The 12,405-nt window shown below is 39.4% G+C and overlaps 1 protein-coding gene across 1 annotated transcript; it reads right to left on the bottom strand.

Moving 5' to 3' along the window:
• Nucleotides 1–2,741: 2,741 nt before the first annotated feature.
• On the bottom strand, nucleotides 2,742–11,895 carry stxbp6l (syntaxin binding protein 6 (amisyn), like). Its single transcript, XM_046061334.1, has 7 exons — nucleotides 11,742–11,895; nucleotides 7,243–7,373; nucleotides 6,821–7,151; nucleotides 6,629–6,727; nucleotides 4,223–4,228; nucleotides 2,905–3,062; nucleotides 2,742–2,765 (listed from the first exon to the last, which is right to left on the bottom strand). The coding sequence occupies exons 1-7, from the start codon at nucleotides 11,893–11,895 to the stop codon at nucleotides 2,742–2,744; spliced, it is 903 nt and encodes a 300-aa protein (XP_045917290.1).
• Between the last annotated feature and the right edge of the window lie 510 nt (nucleotides 11,896–12,405).

The raw sequence follows: 12,405 nt of genomic DNA, 5'->3' as shown, positions 1-12,405 counted from the left end.
CCCCCCCCCCCCCCCCCCCCCCCCCCCCCCCCGGAGCCTAAATAACAGCTGGTAACTGCTGAGCGAAAGATGAGTTTCACCTGCGACATTCTACTTGATGGACTCAATGTAGGACATCTCTATAAAGTAACCAATGCGTAATAGACTAAATGAACAAACAAGCTAATGTCCATCAAAAGAAAGCAATGCTCTGCTCAACAACAGGATCACCTACTGATAATACAGTATATCAGAATCAATCCAGTGATTGTCAGACTTAGATGTTACAGTGTGTAGTCTACATTTGCTCTGCAGAGACTAAATACGCTTTTAATGCGCCGTTAATGGAACGTAAAAGTATTTTACTTGCAGCTTGTGAAAAAGCGACGCAGGCTGCTTTCCAATACGTGCCATGGTGTGCGCTCATTTGATTTCAGTTGTATTAGAAAAACAATAAGGCCTTAAAGTGAAACTGTATTTGCAAAATTTTTTTAAATGTTTGCATCTGTCCAGCTCTGTGACTGTGACAAGTGCCCAACACCAGTGCTCTTCTGCATAACTGCGCACAGCCTGGACTACAGCTCATTGCAGTTAATGTAGCAAAATGCAGATAACAGACTGGTTAAGTTATGAATGAATGGAAAATGTAGAAAAATTAAAAGTACATTACTGGCCCAAAGAAATTACTGGAGTAAAGAGTAAAAACATGCTACACTGGAAGTGTCTCTATGAGATGCTCTGGGGCGTACAGACTTGAAGTGCTAGTTAGCTAGCTAGCTAGCTAGCTACGTTCGTGATAAAGGTGTTGACAGCCCCCCGAAGCCCCTATCAGAACCATCAGAAATGTTAGTACCTAACCTAAGTCACTGACTTTATGCCTGTCGCGCACATCGGCTGTGAGGCTGCAATGTAGCAAACTGGGATGTTTCATACGGACGCTGAAGGGTACCTTTAGCATAAAGTCCTTATGCTTGTCATGCTGACTGAAAGCGTTAGTTATGACACATTGAGATGAGAATGTGTTGAAGCCCATTGAGATGAGTTTAATCCGTTTAATTATGTCTGATGTGGAGTGTGTGATTGATTGACTAGACACTCATAGAAAACCGCCTTGACGCAAACTCCGAAATTGCTGGAGGCAGGCAGGCAGTGCAAATTAAAAGTTTACACTTCAAAAGTGGGGGGGGAAACCATTTTGAAATGAGGGGGGCAATGGCTCCTACGCGTATGAAATAACACTGAAGAGGCAATTAATTTATTAATAATGCACAGATTATTATTGACAAGAAGCAGGGCTTTCAATGTATGTGTATCCTGTTATGACTAATCAGATTTACAGTTACAATTGCATTGTAGGTGTATTAGAAGATATTCAGTTGCATTAAAAGCTAACTCAGGATGTTTTGATGGTTTATTGCATCAAAATATAGCTTTTTTTTTTCAGATTTTTTTCGTTATTGCATCTCCATGTAGTCTGTAAAAGTAAAATAAATATATTAATACACAATGGATTCATATTCCTTAGCTTCTGACTTTTTTTTTTTTTTTTTTTTTTTTTTTCTTTTTTTTAGCTTCTGACTTTTCAAAGGAGACCAGAATTATGCATCTAGGCCAAATGGTTGAGGAGTTATTCCTGATTCATTTTGGGTATGTAATTTTAGGCGTTTTTTCTGGAAAAAGGGGTCTGTTTTCATCAGGTTAACTTGCTCTATGAGCACCATCTGGTGGTAAAAAAAATATCATTGACTGTAAAAAACAAATCACAGCTCAACATAAAGGTCCAAGTTTATTTAATTGGTTCAAAGAGAAGAGTGGGAGCGTTGTCACTAAGTTAATACATCAGAGACATCTACATCACATACAACTGTAACCAAAAGTTTAGTTAGAATGAATTCCCTTGATTCCCGTAATGTATCAAAGCAGTCCAGTCCAAACTGGGTTAAGCTTACAGGAACACTAAATTACTGGAAGAAGTGATGCAAACATGAGGGGTTTCAACATTTCCACCTTCTAAAGTCACCCTGACCGGCTTACACAGACCAGCTTCACTCACATTGCTCACTATGGAACTCATTTCTGAAAAACACTCCAACTTACCTGAACCACCTGATCCACCTTCACTCAACTCTCAAAGACAAGAGCTCGACAAATTTGAAAACCACCATGACATACACAGAGCAGAGGACATGGTGCAGCAGACAAAATAAAGTGACAGTTTGATGAGTGTTCAGGACACATCAATATGAACATCACACTGCACACATACGCAGAAACACATCAGGAACACAGAATGATGAACGAAATACAGAATAGGTAAAAATCAAACATTTAGTGCAGTTATACAGTTAGGTCCAAACCATGTGCGGATACATTACGGGCAGTACTACCTGTCACAGATCTCAGCTTAGGAAGGTGTATTTCAAATAATGTAGTAAGTGCTGGATAATAACAATGCAGTGACTTTCACTGGCATCAAAATAAATGTTTAAAAGTAATTATACAAAGAACAAAGTTAAGTAACTGCAGCTTAAATCTACACACCCTGCTCTCTTCTTGTCATGAAGGATAGGAGATTCATCAGCAGGCAAAACATTCAAACTGAACAGAGTGACGATGACAGAACAGGGAAAGCAAAGATTCAAATTGAGACAGGGGATTTAGTTCTCTGTGCTGTGCGCAATTATAGAAGAAGCAGTTTAGTGACAGTCCAAAGGCTTTTCCAGTTGGTTTCTCGCAGACAGGCTTTCATGTAGAGTTAGACTCTACTTTGAATACTTCAAGGCCAGCTGCATGGGAAATAAAACAATGTCAAATATTTATTTTAATGAAAACTAATCCAATACATATTCAAATCCTTTACATTTCCATAAAATGAAAATATTACCAATTCTTTCTCTTGTACAAAGAGCTGTATGTTTATGTCACCTTGTGAGCAGTGTCTGCAAACTGCTGGGCTTTGTGCATCAGCTCCACAGTCTTGTCCTCAGCTTGAGTCAGTCTTTCTCCACGCTCCCCCAGAGCCACATTCACCCTCTGGACTACATTACCCATAGTGCTACCTGTAACTCGCTGCCCAGGCTGACCTATTTATACATGCAAAAGAGAAAGGAAGTAAAGAGAAATATATTCAAGTGAGTGTATTGAAAGTAAGACATCAATCAAATACTGTAGAGAACAGTGCCAGCATTATATGGGGATAAGGATTAGGCAAACAAAATGTAGTGGCCATCTCACTTCCAAGTGTGAACACAGAACAGCCAGTTTGCTTTTTGAGCATACAGTCTCACAGTTACTGAAATCGCCTTGCATGATCTCAAGGCAGCACAGCTGGTAATGTCAGTTATCAACTTCTGTTTCACTTTCGCTGACAACTTCAAAATTGCTGTTGCAGCTTCAAATATATTTCAGAGGTGTTTGCTGTTTTCAACGGGCACAGTCTTAACCTGGGAACTGAGCACATTGAAACCCTCTGGTTACCACACACATAACATCAGTCTCAACAACAAACAAAGATTTTTAAGTCTTGACAGCCCCACAACATACTGGAAGACAAGGAGAATATTTACAGTCATGTCACTAGGCAACCCCTGAAATCCTACAAGAACACACATTTTCTTGTGTTTCTGCACCAAACCAGAAACACAAAAGCAGTCTGTCTTGCTAATTTATGCTGCAATTGGCATGGGAAGGAAAAGAAGGGAAACAAAATGCTTTACCAACTCTGTTTGTTTGTACCCAGTTGTGATGAAAATCAAGCTGCACACAAATTTGCTTTTGTTTTCCTGGAGCTGATGGCAAGCGTACTAACACAATTAACCAATTCACAATTTTGAGTTTTCTGTATTTTGAACTGTAAAACCACCCATTCATCCCATTTACCCTGCTAAGTGTCTGTGAGTAAGAAATCTGACCTCTAAAGACAACCTGACTCACCAAAGCATCATACTTAACTATCATTGTCAGTAGCACTACAGAAGCCTGAATTATGAAGCTGGATGTGAGGTTTGAGTGGTAACTTCAGGGTTAACTGTGGGATTTCAGTCCTAAAACTGTGGTTTACATCTTACCAGGTACATCGTCATGGTAGCTTATGCTTTTTCTCAAGACCATTTTACTATGGTCTATCACAGCCGTCTAAAAAAAAAAAATGTTTTCATTTTTCTTTTTATGTGAGGCTAAATATTATGAGTAAATATTAATTTGTGTATAATAACTTTAGGTTGCTTATATTACAGAGATTGGCCTGTACCTGGGCAGGTAATCAGGTGAGTTCCCAGTAAATGTTGAGATTTAGTCTTTCACCATTATTTGAGCGCTTTTATGTTATGAATGGATATTTGGTTTTGTTGCGTTCTGAATTTAATTTAGAACAATGTTTGGAAGTGACGTTGAACGAACACTTAGTTGGTGCCTGCAGCTTCCTTGGTATGTTGAACTTGCTTCATAGGTAAAGCATAAAGTTTTGTTGAACTGTAACTTGGTACCTTGCTGCAGCCTGGCACATCTCACACCATTACACTGCCCCTGTTAGTGCGTTCAATGGTGCGCCGTGCTCCCGGTCAGTCTCGGAGCCCCAGGCTTTCTAAAGACCGGCTATTGTACTGATAAAAGAACAAAGTCTTCTCTCATCTGACCGCCAGATGACAGAGAAGCCTTTCTCCTGCAGCAGGAGAGAGCTGCAGCACAGTGAGGACAATAGACAAAAGGGAAATTGACCCTGAGAGACACAAGCCAAGGATGACATGACCTGAGGAGTCATGGTGGTGTACAATGAAATTAGGCAGGACACCTGTGCTAGGAAGTTTGTTGTTTTGAATACCAGATTACACTGAAACAGCTCCCTATGTTCCCTATTAAAATTTGAAATGTCCCTGAGAAAAGGAAGCAGTGCCAAAACAGTCTTCCTGTTGAGTAAACAGAAGTGTTGTTTGACCCTTGACTCAACTGAGCATCTTCTTTGCAGGAGTTGTTAATGAACTGGTGATGCTACAGATCTCTGATACCCAGTGTTGCGCATGTACGCGCTAAAGAGCCATCCATTTGCAGTAAATGAACGTGCCTTGGTTGTGCCAGACCTTTACCAAACAGCACCCACAATAAAACAAGAAGAAAAAGGAGAAAAGCGGTTGAAGAAGAAGAACAGAACCATGTAAGAGGACCCGCAGCATGTGTAGATAGAAATGTCTCATTCTAAGATTAAAAAAACATAATGGTTCATTATGTAAGGTATTCATACACCACTAAAACATAGTTATGGTTATTATATTGAATTTTTGACACTGGACGTTTACGCTTTTAAAAACTTAAAAAGCTTTAATAACATTTTAAGGCCCCTGCAAAGTGTCCAGATACCAGAAGTATTTACTTCTCTAGTACTCCACTGGTTTGACATCATAATTGAACACAAGAAGAAGGAACACACGCATGTTGTATAAATATGTCTATAATCAAGGGCGTCACTTTGTGTTGAAAAGTGGTGGGGATATAGGGGCTCAGATTAGGGGTGTGAAGAGACACTTAGCTCACGAGACATCACAATACATGACATTAGGTTCACAAGAAAGGGACAAATAGATCCTTAAGATCCTAGTTTTAAAGATATCCTCAATGCCATGATATTTGATATTTGGTCTGGGGAACCTCCCTCCCGGACATTTTGATCTTCAAACACTTAATTTCCTGCAATTTATGGTGGAAATGTTTTTGTTTATGTAAAAGGAAACACAAAATTCAGGTAGCACGTGACTATTTCAAAATATATAAATATAATAAAATATAATGCAGTGCAGCTCTCAGGCATTCCTTTTCTCCTGTAGATCAACTCTTCTCATTTGATATCATCCATGCTGAGGCAACACATCTTTAGTCTTCCTTCCTTCCTTTTGTCATGTTCAAAGGGAGCGCAAAGGAAAACTTAACCAAGAAACTGTGTCAAGAAGTTGTTAAAGTTACTGATTGGTGCTGCACATTTTTGGGTCATTTTATAATCAGTAGCTTGTTTATTTTAGCTTAACTTACTTTGCAATGCAAATTTGTTTCTTTATTTTAATTGTATTGCATGTCTTATGTGCTCTTAATGTGCAAATAAACCTTTCTAAAGGCATTTTCATTTGTTATTTAACTGTAAATTTAATAAATTATGCTTTCAAAAAGTGTTGGGGACAAAATCAGCCATTTCAAAAAGTGGTGGGGACATGTCCCCAGCGTCCCCAGTGTAAATGACACCTATGTCTATAATAAATTGTTGATTAACTCAGTGTTACATTTTCACTGTGATACTCAGTGTACACATGTGCTCCTTGAGAAAAAGGTTAGGTATGTCCATTATTTGTAAATCCCACTGATGACAGGTATGCTTTATGAGCTTGTGTTTCCCACGACTACAAACATGTGCAGACCAGCAGTCTATCCTTTAAACAACAAAATAGTAATGAGGATACATTCTGATAAAAGAGCTATTGTGTTAGCCATAGTCTTAATTATTAGATCTCTTAAAGTTTAGTAGTTTCCCAGATGATGTCATCATGGCATCATCAGAGTCACAAAGCCCCTCCACAGCCGCAGAAGACATTATATGACAGTTTTCACAGGCTGAGAAGGGCCATGAGAAGTAAACTTTTACGATCAGCCTCTTTAATCACTGCCTTACCTCGACCTGGTGAGCAACTTTGGTTTGCAACCATCATATTCTTCATACGATTAAAGAAGGCTTTGCAACGGTAAATGACCAGATTCATGGTGCAGGCGTCTGAAAGAACAGGGACAACACATCTGGGGTCCATCACACATGAACCTAATGATTTCTAGAAGATCATAAACCTCAGTAATCATGTAACACTACCTCCTGTGAGTTTGGACTGGCAGTTGATGAACTCTGCCTGTCTGGGAGGAACGTAGCTCTTCCGTCGGGCCTGCAGGGTTCTGGATGCAGATTTTGGTGGAGAGTCACTGGGACTAGCTCCACCCTCGTGCACAGTGCGCTGACTTGATGCTATCTTCTGGTGACCCACCTTGGCCAGCTTCACAGCCTTTCCCAGACTCCCTGCTTTCCCCTCCCAGTAGGTCTGACAGGCATGGTACAGGATCTGGACAAAGATACACTTTTCTGCTGACGAGCTTGCCACCCATTGATCCACAGCATTGTCAAACACCAGGTCAAACTCTGGGCTGTCCTGGAAGAGCAGGGTACAGAAAACTGACGTTGACATACACCTGTGTATAAATCTACTGGTAAGAAGAGAATCTCCAAATGCTGCTACTGACCTTGTTTGGGTTGATGCCGTTGACCTGTCGGAGCTGCTCCACCGTCCACTGGGACCTCCTGGTGAAGGAGGAGGAGCCACCAAATTGCTTCACCTTTGTAATGAGGAGCTGATGTGGCCTCGTGTTGGTCACTAGGCAAACAGATCACACAGGAAAAACGATATCCCTATGGAAAGCTTTTAACAATGGAACAATCGGTTTACGTAATAACTGTACAGAAAAACAGCTTTATTGAGAAATCTTGTGTTTATAATTATTAAATAATTAATAATTTTAGTCAGAGGCACTTATGTAAAGTAGCTGACCATTTATAGTAAATGATTTTTCAGTTAGATTTGGTACTCTGATATCAATGATATCTGAGTCCCGTCTAGACCTGCTCTATATAAAAAGCACAATAAGAAAACTAATGATAACTGAATTGAATAGTGATTAGAACTGACAATTTACAAAGCCTGTATAGTACACCTATCAGCTTGTACCTGAATAGATGATGCATGACTTCATATCTCGGGCTGAACTACCACAATTGGATATGAAATTAGTTTGTTTGTTAGTTAGTTAGTTTTTAAATGCATCTTAAATATCATAACCATTTCCATGCAAAGTAATGAATAAGTAATGAATTGCTGGGTTTCTGTAAATAACATCACAGAGTATGGTCTAGTTTCTAGTCTCTTTTATGAAAAGGGCTCTGAATAAAACAGTTTGGAAATGAACCAACAGACATCAATCAAACTGCAACATTAGGACACTACTGCCACTTTCAAATTTGAAAACTTTGGATAAACACTTTTCAAAATGTTCATTTTCCTTATTTTAGTTTAGTCATAGCTTCCTGATATTGGCGACCTGTCCAGGGTGTACCCCGCCTTTCGCCCAAAGTCAGCTGGGATTGGCTACAGCCCCCCGCAACCCTGTACGCAGGATAAGCGGTTGACGATGGATGGATGGATGGCTTCCTGATTCTGTAGTGAACTCTACTTTACACAGATTTCCATTGCATCCCAACATGCTCTATGTCTTACTAACCTGCTGTTTTATTTTACCTGCCAGGTGTTTTTTTTTGGTGGTTTTTGGTGGTTCCGGTGCACAACTAATTTGTGTTTTTGGCTTTTTTTTGGCAACAGGCTGTCACCGGGATTACATGTCTACTGATAGCTCTGCTCCTGCATCTCTGCAAACCCTGCATTCTCCTAAACAATGGCTGCTGTGATGCACCATTTAACAATGCATCTGATCTGAGCAACAGTGGCTGTTGAAGCCACACAAAAGAGGCTTTTTGCAAAAGTATAAAGTATATATATACTAATAAAGTATATCTATCTCTAAAAAAAGCGCTGCTGGAACGAAATGTTGAAGAGTGTGAATGTGACTACAGGTTATAATCCAGACTGATTGCTTAATGTGGTAATCTGAAACAAGGAAGGTGAATTACCTGTTCTCTTTCATTTACTGCCTTCCAACTACCCGTGAGTGAAGCACATCTAAATCTAAATGTTAAATCTTAAATTAAAATTTCTCGCTGAATGTAAAGCTAAATGTTTAGAAAATATGCTAACAGACCACGCCCCTTGCAGTGTCCCCGTCCACACCACTGACTGTGAATCAGCCATGGGATCCACATGTGAAACAAAGAGTAAACTGGAAACGTTTTAGATTGGCGGTTGGCATTCTGAAATGTTGCATTACCACCACCTACTGGATTATGCGGAAACCCTAAGTGGCCATCCATTCAAAAAAAAAATTTACTCCTTTTTCCCGTGATAACAGGATAATTATCTCAAGATAACTAATGTTGTTTTCCCATAATAACGGAATAATTATATCTAGAAAATAATAGTTTAATACCTGTGGCTAACGAGGTAGAGCGGGTTGGCCGTTAATCGGCATGTCAAAGTGTCCTTGGGCAAGATACTGAACCCCGAATTGACCCTGGCGGCTGTTCCGCCAGTGTATGAATGTTAGTTTCTGTTTGAGCACTTAGGCTCAGTGTATGAATGTGTGTGAATGGTGAATGTAGATGTAGTGTAAAAGCGTGGTCGAAATGACTAGAAAGGCACTATACAAGTACGGAGCATTTACAAGATAGTTAGTGTCCCTTGTTAGTTTAGTCGGTAGAGCGCAGGGATTGCAATCTGAGGTTTGGGTGCTCAATTTGCACCCAAACCTTTGGCTGAATTTGTTTTTATTACAGACCGTTTCACATGCATCAACCTCTGGACACTTATTTTCATTTCCCCAGCATCTCCAGGCAGAGGAAATTCCTGTGCTTCTCATTCGGGGAATCCAATCTCACATCTCCCAACAGCTGTTTCAGAGGTGTGTCATGCATGCATCACAGACTCTTCTGAATGTCCTTAAGAAATTTCCAAAGGTGCTTGACACACCTCCAAAATAGCCATCAGGAAATGTGAAATGTTGATGGATGTGGATGTGGATGTGGACCAATTGCCAGGGACCCACACACATGCTTTATTGCGAGCATGTAAAAAATTATAATTATCATTATAAATTTTTTGAGGATAAAAAAATAAATAAAAATCCACCCAATATGAGGATCAAACACACAACCTGAGGCCGACCTGTTGATTTGATCAAGGTTAAAATCTAATAGTGACCGAGCATTTTCAATAGCTGCTCCTAATCCCACTCTAATTGGGGTGGCTGTGGCTCAGGAGGTAGAGCGGGTTGGCTGTTAATCGGAAGGTCGGCGGTTCGATCCCTGGCTCCCCCTGGTTGCGTGTCGAAGTGTCCTTGGGCAAGATACTGAACCCCGAATTACCCCTGGCAGCTATTCCGCCAGTGTATGAATGAGTGTGAATGTTAGTTTCCGTTTGAGCACTTAGGAATGCAGATGTAGTGTAAAAGCGCTTTGAGTGGTCGAAAAGACTAGAAAGGCGCTATACAAGTACGGAGCATTTACATTTAATCTTTGGAATACATTACCTGTTGAAATAAGAATTACTCGGACTGCTGACACTTTCAAATCCTAAAGACCCATCTCTATTTATTGGCCTTTAAACAGAGTTGAGTATTGACATTATTGATCTTTTCTACTGTTTTTGTCGTGTATATTTGTTGTGTATTCTAAACCTGGAAAGCACTTTGCTCAACTAGGGTTGTTTTTAAATGTACCATGTAAATAAACTTGAACTTGAAATTGAACAACGCTTGCAAACCCTGCACTCTACTAACTGAGCTACCCTGGACAATGAAAAACCTCTTAAATTATCCTAAAAAAAACTTACTTGCGACCCCTGTATTAAACCATTGTTTTATTTCTTGATCGCAATAAAATTTATCCTGTTATACGGGAAAACAACATTCATTATCTCGAGATCTATAAGAAATTAATCCTTTTATCACGGGAAAACAACATTTGTTATCTCAAAATCCTTAATTATCCCGTTATCATGGGAAAACGGGGGGGAAAAAATGTGTGAATAGTTTAGGCCACTTCAGGCTTTCATAGGATTAAACAGTTTCCCAGTGCAATATTTTTAGTGTCCTCCCAAAGTATTCCCATTTACAACATTGTCCATTTAATAACATTGACTCAGTTGTCTGAGTTGGTGCAATCCTGCCCTCAGTGTAGTGTTTATCCAAGAATCTGCTTGCAGCATCCAGCACCATCTTCATCTGTCTTTCTGATTTACTATTTGTGTCACATGCGGATCCCATGGCTGATGCACAGTCAGTGGTGTGAGCAGGGACACATCAAGGACCGTGGTCTACATGCATATTTTCTAAACATTTTGGGCGAGACATTTTAATTTAACATTTAACATTTAGATTTATATTTAACAATTAGATTTAACATTTATATTTACCATTTATATTTTAATTTAACATTTTACCTTTTATTTTACTTTTATAAACATAACACATAAATGTTACATCTAAATGTTAAATATTGAGAATAAATTCGTAATATTACGTGACTAACATCATGATTTAATGAGAATTCATCATTTTTAAGTCTACCTGCCCTATACTCTGTGGTGCATTACTGCTCTGCTTGATTACTATCACTGCAAATACCGGTGTTGCATGAACTGGACGGAACAGTGATAGGAATGATTAAGAGGTGGATGAAGACAAAAAATAGATGTAGTGAGGACAGAGAGGTGGGGGAGAAACCCGGCCAATAGCAGAAGACTGACATGCCCTCAGGCTACATCAACACTACTACATTTTTGTTTTAAAAAGAGAGTTTTGAAATTAGCCCTGCGATGGACTGGCGACCTGTCCGCCTTTCACCCAATGTACCGTGTGTAATGTGTAAGCACATTGTACTTTTAAGAAATGTACATCAAATAAATGTAATTCATTTGTCTTCTGCTTTACTTTTCCTCGTTTCTGTTTTGTCCACTCTTTAAAATGAATGAAATGTAGCCACAGCACTAAACTAAAATTGGCAGTAAGAGAACATTCAGCCAGTATGAATGCTTAGCTAATTTTCACCGAATAAAAAAAGTATAAAAGCTGGATTTAACCTGAAATGCAGATGAATGTAGCATAGTCTGGTTTGGCTCCAGCAGGCAGGAACGACATCCTCTTCCTTTTCCTCCTTCGCACCTCCACTGCCACTAGCAACCGCTCGTCACGAGGGATGAAGACCTCTTTGTTGATGGCAGACTGAATGTTCATTGTAGTCCTGAGACCTACACAGGTGATGGATGGACATGACTGTGCTTGTAAGGCCTGTTTAGAGACTGTGGATGGGCAAAAAGACTAAAAATATCTGCCAACAAATGTCTTCGATGAAAAACCAAAAGGGGGGGTGGGTTAAAGTATGCATGTGCTGGTCAAACAACTTTACAGTTTAATGATACAGCATACATACAGCATAATTTTTTCTACCTGTTGCCATAATGTCTTTCACTTTCTGCTGCTCTTTTCATTGTGTGTAAGACAGCAGCACTCATACACATATATGACATAAATCAATTGCCATTTAAAAAATCTCATGCCAGTTAGTCTAGTATAAAATCTAGTACTGAAATTATTTGTTGATTAATTGATTCATCAATTACAGACAGAAAATGAATCAACAACCATTTTGATCATTTATTGTTTAAGTCACTTGTCATGCTCTGGCTGCAGCGTCTGCTGTGAGTGTTTACTGTTTTTCTCTCTCAGTAAACTGAATATCTTTTC

Source organism: Micropterus dolomieu, linkage group LG10, assembly GCF_021292245.1.
Source record: "Micropterus dolomieu isolate WLL.071019.BEF.003 ecotype Adirondacks linkage group LG10, ASM2129224v1, whole genome shotgun sequence".
In the NCBI taxonomy this organism is placed as follows: Eukaryota; Metazoa; Chordata; class Actinopteri; order Centrarchiformes; family Centrarchidae; genus Micropterus; species Micropterus dolomieu.
The sequence above is the reverse complement of the archived record's forward strand: the minus strand, read 5'-3'. Positions and strand labels throughout refer to the sequence as shown.